At 37.3% G+C, this 18,075-nt stretch overlaps 1 protein-coding gene across 7 annotated transcripts in view; it reads left to right on the top strand.

The window, feature by feature from the left end:
* Positions 1–18,075, top strand: part of LOC125074411 — a 115,424-nt gene that overhangs the window by 90,511 nt on the left and 6,838 nt on the right. For 4 of the 7 annotated variants that reach the window (XM_047685740.1, XM_047685742.1, XM_047685738.1 and 1 more), the window contains exons 20-42: positions 521–657; positions 987–1,125; positions 1,820–1,906; positions 3,414–4,115; positions 4,906–4,971; positions 6,320–6,364; positions 7,486–7,503; positions 8,964–9,133; positions 9,521–9,669; positions 9,871–9,987; positions 10,486–10,632; positions 10,914–11,054; positions 11,314–11,491; positions 11,844–11,959; positions 12,356–12,639; positions 13,353–13,486; positions 13,582–13,721; positions 14,372–14,545; positions 14,978–15,726; positions 16,254–16,495; positions 16,844–16,973; positions 17,130–17,303; positions 17,384–17,565. In XM_047685740.1, coding sequence (XP_047541696.1) covers positions 521–657; positions 987–1,125; positions 1,820–1,906; positions 3,414–4,115; positions 4,906–4,971; positions 6,320–6,364; positions 7,486–7,503; positions 8,964–9,133; positions 9,521–9,669; positions 9,871–9,987; positions 10,486–10,632; positions 10,914–11,054; positions 11,314–11,491; positions 11,844–11,959; positions 12,356–12,639; positions 13,353–13,486; positions 13,582–13,721; positions 14,372–14,545; positions 14,978–15,726; positions 16,254–16,495; positions 16,844–16,973; positions 17,130–17,303; positions 17,384–17,565 — 4,421 coding nt within the window. The remainder of the gene's footprint in view (positions 1–520; positions 658–986; positions 1,126–1,819; positions 1,907–3,413; positions 4,116–4,905; positions 4,972–6,319; positions 6,365–7,485; positions 7,504–8,963; positions 9,134–9,520; positions 9,670–9,870; positions 9,988–10,485; positions 10,633–10,913; positions 11,055–11,313; positions 11,492–11,843; positions 11,960–12,355; positions 12,640–13,352; positions 13,487–13,581; positions 13,722–14,371; positions 14,546–14,977; positions 15,727–16,253; positions 16,496–16,843; positions 16,974–17,129; positions 17,304–17,383; positions 17,566–18,075) is intronic. The other 3 variants (XM_047685744.1, XM_047685743.1, XM_047685741.1) reach the window with 2 other exon arrangements.

Genomic DNA, 18,075 nt, shown 5'->3' with positions numbered 1-18,075 from the left:
TTTCCTGAAAGGCCGGCAACGCACCTGCAAGCCCCCCGGTGTTGCAGATGTCCATGGGCGGTGGTAGTCACTTTCCATCAGGTGAGCCTCCTGCTCGTTTGCCACCTTATGACATAAAAAAAAAAAAAAAAAAATATGCATAGTACAGTTAGCCCCTAATCAGATAAAAAAACGTTAAGTTATTACGTAGACGACTGTACGTGTATGTAAATTTAGTTTAAATTCAAATAATTATCAAATGAAGATTTATTGTTTTAAAATGTTTCGCTATTGATTCTTATCTGTAGCTGTAATCTTAACAACATAATTAAAATAATAATGGATAAAATAAATACGTGTATGACACAAACTCGAATTGAAGTAGCTTGGTAGTTTAAGCTCCAAATTCCCTCAAAAGGAGAGAGATTTAACCCCCGGAGGTACGGCTTAGGCTGTTATTGTAAAGAATATATGAACTAGTTGATTATGTATACATATTTATAATGACATCATGAAATAACATATTTATTCGCCCCTACAGTTTCTAGATGCGAACCCCAGTCCCCCGCTGTCGCGGGACAACTTCAGCTTCAGCGCGCGCACGTTGCTGGGAGACTACCTGCAGCCGGCCGACGGGGCGGACCCCCTCGTGCTGGGAGAGGCGGAGATTATAAAGCGGTCAGTTCGGAGCCTCCTGACTGGAGATATTGAGGGATCGTGTGCTCCTAGTGTCGGTCCATATAGTGATTAGTGATTTTAAATTAAAAATCGATAGAAATAAATTTCAAATCGATTCGAAAATTAAAAAAATATGTAGTGATTAGAAATATAAAAATAAGTGTAGATCGAGCTCAAAATATTAATACATTTTTATTTAGCAGTGCCTGTCTAGGCACTTCACCCTAAAGCCACACTAAACAGTGGCAGCTTAAAAGACATATTATGTAATTCCGTTGGAATCACACATAGCAATAAAAGCAAATTAAATAACGGGCGTCCCGCGCCAGGCTGGAGGAGGCGCGCGCGCTGGCGGCGCTGAGCGGGCGGCCCACGCCGCCGCCGCTGGAGCGCCGCATGGAGCTGGCGCGGCGCCAGCAGGCCGCCCGCGACGCGCGCCGCGACCACGGCCAGCGCGGCCGCGACCAGGTCAGTGCGCCGTGCACGCCATTAACGTTCGTTGCCTCTTCATTCGTGTGTGTGACGGTGGAGCCCGTCGACGTCCCCGTGGGGAAGGTGTACGGTGGTAGGGGTAGGCCGAAGTCTAAAGCTAGGTAGAAATACGCAGAGGCCAGAAATACGTTAGTTTTGTTTAAGAGGTAGTATACACTTTTTCACTTTTATAATCAGGAAGTAACTATAAGCGGCTGACCAGTTCGTCCTTCTCAGGTAAACTACTTATAACCCGATTTTTCTAACTGTCCACCGTTAAATTTTAGTAATGCATCGGTAGAGTCAGCAACAGTATTTTATTATTCGTTTTTATTATTTATTATATTTAGTGGCTTGTTTATTTATTTGTAATATTTTTTTATTAATAAAACACTTTTCAAAATATCACACTTAAAAAGATCTAACTATAATGTATATAATGTGATCAAGAGACACATTCAATAATGTAGTGCTGACCGTACTTAGAGGCGACAGCGGGGAGGAAAGCGGGCGGGGCCGAGCACTGACAGTTCCAAGTGCACAGTTAAAAAAATTGAGCTATAATGTTACAGCCTAATAAACGTTATTTTTAGATAAATATTCAATCGGAAACGGGATTTATTTTGTAAATAAAAATATATAATCAAAGAGATAAATCAATCACTCAATAGTTTTAATATATTTGCAACAGGCTCGTCTAGTCAGAGAATTGGAAAGATCGGAGAAGGCTGAACTGGTTAAACGTGAGAAGGAAGCGAGAAGTCAGCAGTTACTAGAGGTGGGTGTTTGTGTGAGTTCGGGATGTATCTATAGTTGTGTAATAGTTTTGTCAATAGATTACCGAGCTATAGGGATATTTTGTACCAGGTAATAATGGATCCTGGCGTTTAGCGTAGCCGAGAATAGGTAGAGAATAGTCGGTTTGACGGATAACTATAGTCGTTTTTGTTGTAATTATTTTTAGTTATATCCGGGGTAGGAATATTTTAATTTCTGGTATTCGGTTCAAAACTATTACCAATATTAAGACGGTTATCCACTATATGATATAATATATATTATAGCAAGAGATATAATTTATATTATATTTGATTGATTATATTAAATATAACATATATAGCCTACTCCAAACGAAGGTGGAGTTAAGATTAACAAAACTTAGATTTAAATATTTCATTATCATCATCATCTCAGCCGAAAGACGTCTACTGCTGGACAAAGGTTTTCCCTAAAGATCTCCACAAAAGCCGGTCTAGCGCTACTCACATTCAGTGGCTTTCCGCGACCCTTACCATTGTGGATCGTCAGTCCAACTTGTAGGGGCCTGCCCACGCTGCGTTTTCATTTTCGACATATTTCGTACGATTTACAAACGATTATTAAATAATATATATATTTATTTATAATACAATTTAATTATAAAGTTACGATACCAACTTAGCCGAAATTTAAAATACTTTTTACGTGCCCATAAACAATACCATAGATTCAAAATTTCGACCAATGAGTTGAATGTAGTAGTTCTTTATTTGTCTATAATCATCCTGTGATTGGAAATGGCCTATACATGTTTCATTTAAAACTATGATAAGATGTATTGATTTATATCTCGAGAGCTAGTATATATTATATTATAGTATATATCCTGGAATTTAATCAAATAGATATTCGGTGTTCTGACACGTCTGATAATTCTTAGTTAATCTCCAATTCCATTAAGAATGGCAATCAAGGTAATTAGCGAAATTAACGATGGTTACTGGTTGATTGTTTTTCTATTTACCTTGATCTCGATTCGAACCCGCTATCTTACATGTTTATTTATCGAATTTATTATATATTCTTATATGTATGTTTTAGAGTTATAGCTACTTGTGTCTTTAATGTGGGGACTAATTTATTATCTGTTTTTTTTTTTACATACATGTGCTTGTGTTTGTTTTATTTTTTATTATCAATTTGATGCTTGGCAACATTGTGCTCACACGTATTTCGTAGATTTGTTCCTTTCATAAAAGCAAAAATGGACTTTGTTGTCAATATGATAAAGTTGATATTTAATAGGTCACTTTTTGCTTTTACGTAGATAGAACTCTTAGCTTCTTATCTCGTAGACTTGTGTGTTTGAAGGTAGTTGTAAAATATTCTATATAGTATGTAAATGTATACCTTCTGGGGTTTATTTTTTTCTAACACGTTATTAAATATTGACAATGTTGTCAAAAATCCAATTGATAATAAAACGAGTGAAATAGAGAGAATTAACGAAAAGAAATTCGAAACAGCAAATCAACAAGAATCGATCGCAGCTCACCATTGAAGCTTTGCCAACGCCAAAAATAAACGATGAATGGAAAATTCCAGAAATCGTTATGGGACCCGCGACGAAGTCCAACAAAGACAGGACAATGCCGCAAATAAGCCTTTCCCTGATACCAGTCAGTGGTCTGAGAGAAAATATGCCAATAAAAACTATGAATCTAGACCAGAATTGGAAAGGCGAAGCCGAGGAATACAATGCGTTGGACAAAATGAAAGATTTTGCAGAAAAGGCCGCCTTCGACTTACCGAAACGACCGAACGATAAATATTTCGACTTCACACTAATTAAGACACCGGACAAGAGAAAGGCGCCGGACAAAGAGAATAATCTAGAGAAATTAATCGAATCTTATTCGAGAATAACCGAATTCATAAATGGTTGTGATTGGTCGAAATTGCAGGGCGATAAAAAATCAGACGACTCGAAGAGTCTAGAACAGAAATATTTAGATGCGAAAAATGAATTCATGTCTCAGAACTTGATGTTGATGCCCAGAGACAATCAGAAATCCGTCCAAAAGGACGTCATAGATTTGAGCGGAGACGACGATAATGTTTTGACCGATATTATAACAAAAAAGTTAAATAAAGGGATAGTTAATGTCGGAAAAGACGGCGCATTGTCGATATCGGTTCAACCGTTTGGAAAGGACGCTTACAGTCCGGTACGTTGGATAATCTAACTAGGGTCTAACTAACAGTATTCTATAATCTGTGGGACTAACATTTTGGTGATGTTTACATTATAATAAGGCATATTAACACATTAACACGATCAAATAATCAATACTTCTGTATGTAAGCTTTATTTAATATTTTCGGACGTACACTAAGGGCGTAGGAGGTCCGTTACTTTGACCCGGATTGGCTTGTATCAGTGTTTTTGTCTATATATTGATATGATACAGGGTGGGAACATTAATGTTGCACCCAAACCACAAAATTTATAACTACGTCCTTGCTCTTACAGTATATTATTTACCAAAAAGGTTTAATGTGATACTGAATAAATGGGATTTAAAGCTTATATCGTGTGTTTTACACTTTCTCTTCCTGTTTTGCACGCTTCGCACTTTTTATTTATTATTTATTACTTTATTTATAATTCTTAAAAAGTTATAACGTCTTTTCTTTTGAATATTTTAAATTTCACTTTAAAACAATCTTGATAATATATTATATGAATTTAATTTATAAATATATATATTATTTCAAATTTAATTTATTTTATTGATGTTAGACGATTTTTTTTTTTACATATATATTAATCTGTGATAAAAATCAAAGATACAGAAAGATAGATAAAAGATATATTGAAACCAAATAATGCAATCATTACGACACGTTACAAGCATTCGTATTATTCTTATGAGTTTTTTTTATTTTCATTTTGTTCCATGTTTGCTGTTATATAATTTGCTCTACCGCTTTCGATGTTGTTTTGGCTATGTGAAGGCTAAAAAGAGGAAACAGGAGGAGTTAGAGAAACAGAAGATTGAAGATCAGGCGAAGAGACAACAGGTAAGTTTGCCATTAGCATGACGCTTATATTTAATTTAGTATTAATTGTAATTTAGATATAGTCTTGGTTAATTTAATTAAGATGTTTTTCTAGTCTAAGGTACCTTACTCTCATATTCTATCTCTGAAAAGTAATTTGTCTTTTCCGTATGAATTGTGTCTGACTTGGTGGAATTAAAAGCGCCGGAATATCTTTGGTATGAACTTAGCAATATAATGCTTATGGTAATTCATTGACTGAATAAGGTTTTGAAATAAGTTTTCAACTTAAAAACACAATCAGGGGCTATTTAAAAAACTACATGTTAGATTGTTTTGTCAACAGTACCAAAAATGTGTGAGCAATGACTGAATCAGGTTTTGAAATAAGTTTTCAACTTAAAAACACAATCAGGGGCTATTTAAAAAACTACATGTTAGATTGTTTTGTCAACAGTACCAAAAATGTGTGAGCAATGACTGAATCAGGTTTTGAAATAAGTTTTCAACTTAAAAACACAATCAGCGGCTATTTAAATAATTACATGTTAGATTGTTTTGTCGACAGTACCAAAAATGTTTGAGAAATTACAGTTGAATCGGTTCTGTGGCATTAGTTTAAAATTTAGCTGTAAGATTAAAGATAAGACAAACATACTAACGGGTGAAGTAACACCAAAAATATTGTTTCGTTTTCACAAGTAAAGTTACATCAGGTTATTATTTTATGCGCATACGGAGCCATTTAGTTGCAGTCAATTGTGTTCCTTGGTATTCGCGAAGTATTACCACTATTAAATTATAGTTCAAATAATAGCGGTATTAAAATGTCACAAGTCATCAAAATCAAAATATGATGTTTTAATTGCTATGTGTTTTAAGCTACAGGCACGAAGGTCAAGACATTTTAGTTTGGTGGTGCATAGGCGACATAATGAAAGCTTAATATATCTTTGAGGATACTGTCTCTGGGCAGTAATGACCGCAGTCAGGTGGCTGATTTACCCGTTCGTCTAAATTATAATAAATTCAGACACAAATCAAGTGCTTACAAAACGAATGAATTACTTAAGTCTAATAGATTCTTTAAAGTTTGCATTGTGATTCTACAAGATAAAATGTATCCTATCAAACCACACTCCAAATATACTTTTGTTGTATGTATCTATTTCTATGTATAATATATTTGTTATAACAATTTCAAACAGACGAAGTCATATAAATTTATTTAGTATAAAAAAAACTACTAATATAAAAACACTGTTACTTCTCTCGAACTAAACACGTGGTTTTGTTTGAACGTTAAACATTATTTAGTTTAATTTATAAGTTGATGTACTGTTTCATAATGTGCAATATTTTGTTACAGGAGAGAGAACTGAAGCGACAACAGGCCATGCTTCTAAAGGAACAGGTATGTTCCATTCTTAAATAACATTTTGTTTCAATGTGTGTGGTTGTGTGTGTAATATTATAACTGAAATTATGTGTGTTGGTATGTATTGTCACTAAATATAGTAATTAATGATAATTGAATTGTCAGAAATAAAAGATTCGATATCCCTTTAAACTCTCCAAGCAGTGGCAGATTTAGCGGTAGGCAAAGTAGATGAACCTAGAGCGGTTATTATACATTTTCAATGTCATTTGTAACTAAAAGGGCAAGGATTATTAAAAAAAATACCAATCTTATTTACTTTGGTACATAGATACAAAACTGTCGGAAGAGACATAAAATAGATACTTAAAAGATAGACATACAATCTTCCAAAATGCAGATAACAACGTACACTTATATCTCAGTTGTATAATATTGATATCTTCAAGAAAGAAGTCTTTGAGACGTCCTATGAACGATTTTTCCTCATTCCCTTTTACTAATGCCACTCGCATTTCAAGGGTCAAGGGAAAATTATATATATAGCTTTGCTAAATCCACCACTGCTCAAGAGTGCGAAAGAGACAGATGCATGTTTATTTCTGTCTAAATTAAAGATTGATTCAAAATCAGCACCAATATCCATTTGACTTTGAAACTACAATTTATACTAGTTAGATGTGTGAAGTATATTTTTATGATTTATGGTATTAAATATATTGTAACTGACTACATACAGTACAGTCTAACTTTATCATATATCAATTTACTTTTATTAAAACTAAGTCTAATTTCAATTAAATACTAAGACAATTGTCTATGGTTCGAAGTATAGATTAATTAATGTATATTATAAATTATACGAATTCACCAAAAAAAATATTTTGATATTTTGTAATTAACCTAAAATAGTGAAAGTTCAAAATCCTGAGCAACAATTTTTTATGGCTTAAAAGGTTTTTTCTTATGGTTTATTGGTTAGGTATTACAAAAAACAAGTAACCACGTTTCCTAAGATCTCTTTGCGTCGTATTATTTGGGAATGTTCTTTTTCTGAAAAATATATTTAATACCATAGGTAAAAATAAGTGTGTTTTTGATATTATATTTGAACTGTATTATGTTTTTCCAAACCGGAATGCGCGTCGCGGCCACAGCAAAAGTATATAATGGAGGTAAATAACATAGTAAGGAAATTTTCAATATATTACGCTTCGTGCTGTGTCCCTTTCTATAACATATATGTAAAACAAGCTTTTATTTGAGTTCGCCTGTTAGTGTGGGTTTTGTTTAGCTTGATTTAAATTAAAAGCATTTTCACACATCCGATTAAAATGAAATATTTGGTGCAAACATTTTGTACTGACGACAACAAAAAAAAAATTAACTAAGATTGAGATATTAAACAAAAGCTTGATTTTTAATACGTATTTTTTTTTTTATTTAACTTATTTTTGACATGTACTTTTTTCCTTTCTTTTAAAGCTCACTTTTATATATTATTTTATTAATCTTAATGTTTGTTGATTTGCATGATTTAGCTGCTGTATATAGTTGATATTGATTTGAATTTACTTTTATTGTATATTAATTCGTCATTAAAATAATAAGCAATGAATAAAATATATATTGATGTCCCTGAGGCTGAGGCTCACCATATATATAAGTAGCAATACTTGGTTAATATTGTTGGGTGGTGAGTGAGCCAGTGTAAATACATAACATCTTAGTTCCCATGATTGGTAGTATTGGCGGTCTAAAGAATGATTAAAATCTCACGTGCCAATGGCTATGGGCCGTGGTGCCAATTACCAACAGGTGGCCCACCAATCACATTAAAAACAAATGCTTACATTCAAGTAACACTGAGTTTTCATGTACTTAATTTGAAACCTGGTCTCGCATGGTACAACCAGATAAAAGAGCTCCAAGTGTTAGTAAAAGCCGCTCTTGACCAGCAATGGAACATTTGCATGTTGCATTTTTAACCTGCATGCTTTTTGATTAAGCAAAACAATTTTTTCTATTTAAATCTTTCATTAATGCCTCTCATTTAAAGAATTTATTTTATTAACCGACTTCAAAAGGATCTCTGAGTTATTCAACTCGCTTCAGTTCAAAGGTCCTCCATTCCATTGTTATTGGACATTGTTAAATTTTACTTGAAACTTCATTATAATTTTTGAAGTCGGTTTTATTTGCAAGCATGAATGGGTATTAATTACTTTAATTGTACTATAAATTTCTAATGTATTAGAATCTTGATATATTTAAATATAAATTGGTATTCATACATACTAAAGCTTTTGTCATCGTCTATATTCGATCTAAATTGTTGATTTTGACATTTTTTTTTATAACAATGTTATTAATAATTACAAATTGTTTCATTACTTTCGTTATTGTTTACATAAGAACAGAAAAAAATATTTTGTACATAATGAAAAACAATTTTATGTTGAATAAATACTGCACAAGGATGGAAATATTCCAAAAACGGGGATTCCCTTCAATATTATATATTTATTGATTTAAACACAGACGATTTAAAGTCAAATTATTTAAAAACAAAACAATTTAATACAATATTGAAAGTATATATTGAAAAAATTAACTAATGATTTTTGTTTATCAGGAACGTGAACGACGTCGACAGCACACGACATTCATCCGTCAATTAGATTCTAGAAGACGCTGGGAAGAGAGGGAGAGAAGAAAGCACCAGAATCTTCTAGATCGATTACTCGTTAAGGAGAAGAAATTGCAGCAGAGACGGAAGGAAATGGAACTATTAGCTGAACTTCGGTAAGGGATCTATTTTGGGCCTTGAGTCTTGTTTAGTTACTATTTATTGATATTTATCAAGTTATATATTGATATAATCTGATCAAGGACAATGAGACTTAGGCAGATAAAATACTACTTGTTACTAATCTGACATATTCCTACCAAGTTATAGTTTGTATGTAAAGATAGTATCTGTCAGGCATATTTACCGAATTTTAATTAATACTTTTTACAAGATACTATATATTCGGCTGTAAAGAAAAAGATATTTAGGAAATCGTATGGCTCCTTTTCCCAGCCCGTGTCCTAAACTGTTTGAGGCGGCGGATGGAAGGGGGGGGGGGGGGGGTATTTTTCACATCCATCTCTCTCAGACTAATTTAATGTATGTAAATATTCCTGCAGACGACCCCAAGAAGATTCAACGCTATCAGATCAGAAACCTCTACCAACCTTGGATAGAATCCCCGGCTTGAAGATCTCGGGGCAGGCGATGGCCGACCTTCTGCAAGTGTACGAGTTCCTGCACAACTTTGGACAAGCTCTTGGATTCGGTAAGAATTGCATTTTTAAACGAATCTACAAATCCCTGTAACAAATTAACTTGTATAACCTATCAAAATTATACTTTATAAAACAATACAGGTTTGTAAAAATAAAGTTAATCAAAATGCTAGAAAATACCGAACCGTATTTAAGATTTATTTCGAAGATATCGAAAACATACAAATAAATCACTTTTCTCTTGTTCACAGACATGGAATACCTCCCGACACTGAACACGTTGCAATTGGGTCTCATCCCCAACTGTAACCAGGACGCTGAAGACGAGCTGTTGAACGTGTTGTCGAGACTGCTCGTCATAGCGATCGGTTCGTATTACTCGATTGGTTGGATTTAATAAAAATTAAAATGTATATATTTTATTGTACCATAAAGTGACGTAATTATTGGTCAGAATTGGGTTATAGTTTACTTCTATCGGAGGATACTGTGTACGTAGGTATCGTGCAAAATTCAAGTCACAAATAATAATCACATCTCAAAACACAATATTTCGAAACCGAAAGTTGAAAGTGAGCGTTGAAACACTCCAGTTCTCACACTAAGTTTCTAGACAGGTAGTAGTACCTCGGTCAACGTACACTAAGTGTGGTCAACGTTAACGTACCGAAAACACGCTGATCTCGACCGACTCGACTAGACCGCATTCAGTGCAAACGTCGTCACTTGTGCCTCGCTTGCAGGGATAAACTATAGCGAGTGGCATTAATTATTAAAATTGATACGACACATACATAAATATATGAATAGTTTTGCATACTAGCGGCGATCATATTACTTAATTACCCCCCCCCCCCCCTCTCCAGAGGAGCCGGGCATCCCGCACCCCGGGCGGCACACGACGCTGCTGGGCCACGCGCTGCGCCTGGCGGAGCCCGCGCCGCACACGCTCAGCGAGCTGCTGCGCATCTACCTGTACGCGCAGGCCACCGCCGAGGTCAAGGCGCTCACCGGTGCGTTACCTTATTGGCTGCCTCGGTGTACTCAGCAAAACAGTACAATCTTAACATTTTTTGGAACGAAGACATATTATTTTCTTTTATTTCATAGAATTTTATTCTGGAACACTATTGACTTATATCATTGTGTATATTATTATTTAATAAATAATATATAGTGAAAGCAACTTCGTTACAACCAGATGTCTCACGACAACCCTCGAATTTTTAAATGTACACAGTTTTTCATAAGTGAATTCATTAATATTGATTCCAATGTGGATTCGCACCACCAGGCTTAACGGTTGAGCGAGAACGCGACCGTCGCGTGGCTGATCACCATCAAAGCGACGCGGAAATGCAGATGACCTGCGCCAGCACCAAGAACGGGACGTACTATGAGCATTTACACAGTAACGCTACTTACAAACTATCCGGTAAGTTCGATTTTTAAGTTTAAAATATGATTTTAATGTATATAACCGTAATAGCGTTACAGTTTCGATAAAGTTAAATAATTTATTATTCACACAATTATCTACCTAATTCATTGCAAATGTTATGCGGAAAATGTGTAATCTAATTAAATTAAATGTGTAATTTAAAAATTTTGAATATTAAAAGGACGAAAGCTTAAAATATATCAGTAGCTCTGTATTTGTAAAGATATGTGTAAAGTAAGTTGATGTGCCGCAGAGATGCTGCGCGACAAGCCGTTCGTGGCGCTGAGCCCGGCCAGCAAGGCGCGCGTGCTGGCGCGCGTGTGCGACGAGCTGCTGCAGAGCCGCGCCGTGCTGCGCCAGCTCGACGCCTCGCTCGAGCACCTCGCGCAGCTGCGCCGCGAGCGCTACCTGCTCGACGCGCGCATCCGCAAGTGAGTGACGCTTGGGTAGACTTCCTAAACTAGCGTGTTTAAAACAAGATATATAAGCAACGCCGTCTACAGTTTTATTTTCCTGAAAAGTTACATAATTAACTTGATAATTTGTTGATACTCTTCTGTCTGTTCCTATTTTATTTCTAGTAATTCAAATGGGGGGAACAGATATTTTTTCTCCACACAGAGTTTCATAACCAAATCTACCCCCGTAGAAATAAATAAAATATATTCCTCATCTGAGTAGTTAGTAGTTTGTATAAGAATTCTATACCGAGCGCCAGCTGAATGGGCTGATGTAAGATATGATGGCGGATTCCGACTAATCCTCTCCCCTCCCCCTCCGCAGAGTGCGCGCGCTGCAGCAGCGCAAGGCGCGCGCGGAGGCGGCGGAGCGGCAGCAGGCGCTGGCGCTGGAGCGCATGCAGCGCCTCGTGGACGACGCGCACGCACACCACGCGCCCGGTGAGTCGCCTGGCGGGCTGTAGCTATACGAGAGGCTGCCACTCGTTTGGCACGTATTCCACTGCTTAACACTACATTTGGTATTTCCGTGTTCCGGTGAGTGAGCCAGTGTAACAGGAACATGGGGTATAACGTCTTAGTTCCTAAGGTTTGGTGGTTCATTGGCGATGCTAGAAGAGATAAATATTTCCTACAGTGCCAATGTCGATATGGTATGACCACTTACCATCAGGTGACCCATTTGCGCGTCCGCCTACCTATGACATAAATAAGTGCCAAAATCTGGGAACATCATGAGCAAAAGAATGCTTAGGAAGGAACTCATATCTTACCCATTCATCGTTTACAAAGGCAACTAAAATATACTCTATAATAAACCTTCAAATTATCTTATAGATCACCACGAAAAGATCGAGACGCCCAAAAAACAAGAGAAGGAATCCTCTCCACCGTCAGATGACAAACCGAACACACCGTCTCCTTACAAGGAAACACCGGAAGAGAGCGATAAGGAACTGTCGCCCTTAAAGGATCTATCCAATAATATGAAAAACAAGGAATTGTTGAATAATAATAAGGACGACTGTTCCCCAACTGACGTCAAAATTGATAAGGACAGTGTCATGGGCGACTGCGATGTATTGAGTGATTTGGAAAGCGAAGGAACTCAGCCCGAGGAGGTAAATATTGCAGTTCATATTTTATTGCTTATATAAAGCGTAATGTTAAAACGCAGTACCGATAGAAAACAATACTAGGAGTTCTAAAAACATTCTAAATATATTTAAAAAGTATACAGTAGCTCCTAGTCCGATTACAAACACAATTATGATCACATTTCAACAAATTTACACAATGTTGTCTTAGATTTTCGCGATTATTACACATTGAAATAAAACTAGTTTTTTTAACGGATTTAATCGCGTATATTAATTATTTTATTTTAACATCCCGACGTTTCGAGCACTTTGCAGTGTTCGTGGTCACGGGCAGACAGATGTCTGCCCGTGACCACGAACGTCAATGTGTAATAATCGCGAAAATCTAAGACAACATTGTGTAAATTTGTTGAAATGTGAAATACGCGATTAAATCCGTTAAAAAAACTAGTTTTATTTCAAATTTACACAAAACATTAATTAATTTTATATCTAAACCTTTCTTGTGTCACCACGTCGATTAGTGAAAACCGTATAAAATTTCGTTAGACAGCTTTATTTTAGATTTTTGTTTACAGGTGCGTACAGGCACTGCGGGATGACTATATTTAATAAATAAATAAAAAGATTTATTTAATAGTAGAGGTTGAGCACGATAACCGCGCTTAAGAAAATTTGATCTACTCGTAGTAAAAATGTTTGTAAGTGAATTTATTTAATAACTTGTTATATAGGACGAAGACAAGAACCTATCGTCCGAGGAGCTGTCCCGTAAGCTGGAGAAGCTGGTCCGGCAGTCCGAGCAGCAGCTCATAGCGCTGGCGGCGGGCTCGCACGCGCTGCGGGCCACGTGCTACGGACAGGACAGGTCAGTTACGCGGAGCTGCAGGCCGACAGGGCTTGGATACCCGATTGTATTAAATGTACAGCTTGATTACATTTTATATCCAATATATTCTGTAGGTATTGGCGTCGCTACTGGTCGCTCGGTAAATGCGGCGGAGTGTTCGTGGAGGCGATGGAGTCTGCTCAGCCGGAGATAATGGAATACCAGGCCAGAGTGGAAGAAAACGCTTTAGATCCGAAGCCCAAGATTAAGACACGTAAGTAACAGTTTTTATGATAGAAATATAAATTATGTTTTCAGATTGAACAGACTTGTGTATTTAAGTATACATTATGTATAATTCATCTTGTGTTTTTTCGGCAAAAGAAAACTAAACCAAAAGGTTGGATGATATTCTACACTACACTACCCGCACATCTAGGGATCAATAGTGATAAAATTAGTTTGAAACCATCTTCTTAGCATGAGAGGACGTCTATGCTCAGCATTAAGACAGACAAACTTAGCTTTGTGCAAGCTGCCAAGTAGCAATACTTGGTATTGTTGTGTTCCGACTAGAAGGGTGAGTGAGCCAGTGTAACTACAGGCACAAGGGACAATATTTAGTTCCTAGGGCTGGTGACGCATTAGCGAAATAAGGGATGGATTAATCATAATTTCTAATAGCGCCAATGTATATGGACGATGGTGACCACTTAACATCAGGTGGCCCATATGCCGGTCCATCTATATATAACGTAAAAAAAAGATAGACTTACTACAATTTTACTTAACATAATGTAAAAAATATACTCCCATTTTTTTTCTTATATTTGTCAGTATTAAATATTGATGTGAAAACTTGTAACTCCATGTCCCATAATTTTGACTCTTATATAATAATATTTCATTTTTCAAAACAAACAGCGAAAGAAAAACAAGAATCCGAACAAGAAGAAGAGAAAGAACAGATGCCAGAAATAGACGAGGAGGCGGAAGCGTTAGAGCTAAGAAGCATTAAGAGTGAACTGAACCTCAGCGATAGAACGCAGATCATCAAATATGAGCCGAACGTCACGCATGGAGCTTGTAAAGTTGAAGGTAATACGTGTACTTGGTATCGTTGTAACTTTGGTGGGTTTTGTAATGAGTCAGCCATACCAAGAATTGACAATAAAATCATAAGACATTAGCAGCCTGTAAATTACCCACTGCTGGGCTAAGGCCTCCTCTCCCTTTGAGGAGAAGGTTTAAATCATAATAATCATTTTAATTTATATGTTAAGACCTAATACATTACTCTACAAGTTACACAACTTAATTTTTATTCGAATCTCTTGTTCAATTTTTTTTTTTGTTTAATATGAAATTAAGTGTTTTAGGTAAACACTGAGTAAACTATTTCTATGAGTAAAGCTGTTTGTTTGTTTTATTCCAAGTCATGATTTTAACAATGAAAGTGTGAAATAATATTTTGTAAAATTAAATTCATTCAAATCAATCTTGAGAAGTAACGGGTTTTGTTTATTACAGGTTCAATTAAAATGGAAGAGAAATACATACAACATAAGCAGAATAACGAGGAAGAAGACATGTTAGATATAGAAGACTCCATCCCAACAGCTTTCCTCGTACAGAAACCCTCGCATAAACCAATGTACGCCACCCAAGCGGAACCCATGGACAAACCGCAGGAGATCGTCAAAGTCGAGAACGTTGTCAAGAACGACCCAGAGGAACCTGAAGATAACAAAGACAATTTAGTGAATAATCTAGAAGAATTACGAAAAATGGCCGAGGCAGTGTCGTCCCAACTCGATGCAGCCAAAAAAGCGGAAAGCGAAAAAGCTGAAAAGGAAGCCAAAGTAGAGAATGAAATTAAAAAGGAAGCATTGGAAACTGAATCGGCGCACGCATTGCTATACACGAAGATACTGGAAGGGAAATGGTTCTCTATCCTAAGGCACGAGAGTTCATTTTTGACGAGCATCAATGAGGACAAAGCGAACGATATCCCCATGTTCTGTGATAACGAACACACGTGTTCAGAGGTTGTGAACTGTCAGGGGCATAAATGGGACGTGTCAAATAATTTGCACTTACTGAACGACCCGAGTCTCTTCACTCTCAACTCGATGGTGACGAGCGTTCAAGTTCCTTCGAATAACGTTTACGCGGATTCGAGTTTGACGCTGTCCGGATTGGACCAGGAGATGATGGACGCCACCCTCAACAAAGATAACGTTCAAGACGTGGAAGTTGAAGAAGAAAGTAAAGAACAGGTAATTGATTATCATCTCCTCTTCAAACTATTCTGAGTTTAGTGATTTTTTTATTTTGATTAGCTTTTAATGAAATATATTATTTATATTCCATTTCTGAACGAACATTTTCATATGTTGAAAAAGTTTTTATACTAACCTCTAATGTTACACATTTATACAATTGCGACTCAGCGATTTTCAAACTCAAAATATTTTAAAGACCAATGGCTGGAGCTCTATTATATTATGCAATACAAACAGTTCTCTAATTAATATATCTTTATTAATAAAATTAGTCCATTGACAAAATGCAGCATATTTATTTAATAAAATGATTAAATTTTTTTTGGTAAGTTTGATATCCTTGGAACGATCTTCATCTGAATTTGCTTTTCAAGGTTTCATATGGTACCCAGCGATAGATGTATCCAATGTGACAAGTTCACGGGGGTCACATAGTGATTTATAATACAAACTATTGCTTAGATTTCGATACGTTACGTCAATTCGAAGTCAAAATTGTTTACTATCGTGACTATTTTCAGGAAAATGATCTAGAGAAAGAACTCCAAGCGGACGCTACGAAGGACCTCGCAATACAAAAGGCAAAAGCCTCCGGCTTGTCGAGTCTCGGTCTCCTGAACTTCAACGCGCTCTCAACTTACGTCACCTGCGACAGTCCACCGCCGATACAGATGTCTCCCGAGGAAATGGAGCAGCTGGAACAGTGTAAAATACATGGACTACCCAAAAAAGTCGAAGGGAACTACGTGCCCAAAGACCTGAGGTAACTATGAATTTATTATTGTTTTATTTGATAAATAAAGAAGGTATTTTTAATAGTACACAGTCAGACTCATCTCACTTATCAACTCATCGGTCTCATTACTGCTAAATAACAGTATATTTTAATTTCTGGACTAGTGAGGGAGTCAATCGAAGTCAAGCACAAAATGTTAATTTTAGGCTGCCACTTTTGTCGAATCAGTGTCCATATGTATTTGAGCCCATTACCATCTGGTCTCCCGATTATCCGTATACTTTTCTACAACGAATATATTATTAAATATATAGTTTTGGGATATTGTTGTCATTTTTACAAAAATATGTCTATATATAATTTTATTTTTGTCAGACACGGCTGGTGGCGCATCACAGAGGAGGAGCAGCTGCGAGCCGTGCTCGACGCGCTGCACTCGCGCGGAGCGCGGGAGAGGGAGCTGCATGCCGCCTTCGCGCACCACCTACCCACCCTCAATACCAAGGTGACACTCGACATCCCATCAATTAGCACAGTACCACCCTTCCATACAAAACGTGAAGTCCAATGATAGTATCATATCAGTCACGAAAACGGTCTCCAAATAACCAGCTAGGTTAACAATGCAGTCGCGCTGAACGCCGGCAAGACGATTGAGTAGAACCCCCCGTCCCTCCTACAGCTGTACGTGGACAAGGGCGACCCGGCGAGCCAGCTGCCGGCCAGCCCGGCGGAGCGGCTGCTGGCGCAGAGCGGCGCCTTCCCCGCGCCCGACGAGCCCAACTCGTTCTGCGCGCTGACGGCGCGGCGCGTGGACATGCAGCTGCTGGCCATGGTGAGTGCGGGCGGGGAGCGGCGGGGGCGGCGGGAGCGGCGCCGGCCGGCGAGCCGCTCTGCGACGTTTGGCGTGTGCAGGTGGAGGCGCTGGAGGAGCGCGTGTCGGCGGCGTCCATGCAGGTGAAGGGCTGGCGCGCCGTGCGCCTGGCGCTGCCGGCCGCCGCCTCGGGCTCCGAGATCGTGGCGCGCGCGCGGCACAAGCTGGCCGCGCTCGAGGCGCACGTGGAGCGCCGCTACCTCAAGCCGCCGCTCGTGCACAGGTACCCTCCGCCTTCCGCCGTGCCGGCGTGCCATTTGTATGATCTAATCTATGATCTAGTCATCGCTTAAGAGAACGTTACGAATCTCGACGCTTTCATTGTTCATTTATCAGGGTTACCTCGAAGATAATAACGTTCATATTTCTTCTACCTAATGAAAGGGTTTAAAAAAATCAAATTTTCTATAAGAAAGATAGCGCGCTTTGGGCGTTGGTCATCAGGTGTTAAGCATAATAAGTAACCTGTGCTCTTCCTTTGAATTCAACCTTGCTTCCTACCAAATTTCATCAAATTGGGTTCAGTGGTTTGGCCATGAAAGAGCAACAGACATAATTAGTAGTATTATTTAAAAAATAAACTACTGCTAAAAATCTAAACTTCCTTTGTCTGGACAATGATAATAATTTATGCCCGTAAAATATTCTGCAAACAACACTTTCTTTTATTTATTTTTTTAATATATTAACGTTGTCATATTTAATATATGTTTAATATTTGATCACTTTTGAA

The sequence above is a fragment of the Vanessa atalanta genome, chromosome 27 (genome assembly GCF_905147765.1).
Source record: "Vanessa atalanta chromosome 27, ilVanAtal1.2, whole genome shotgun sequence".
Classification (NCBI taxonomy): Eukaryota; Metazoa; Arthropoda; class Insecta; order Lepidoptera; family Nymphalidae; genus Vanessa; species Vanessa atalanta.
Note: the sequence above shows the minus strand (reverse complement) of the source record. Positions and strands in the feature narration are given on the sequence as shown.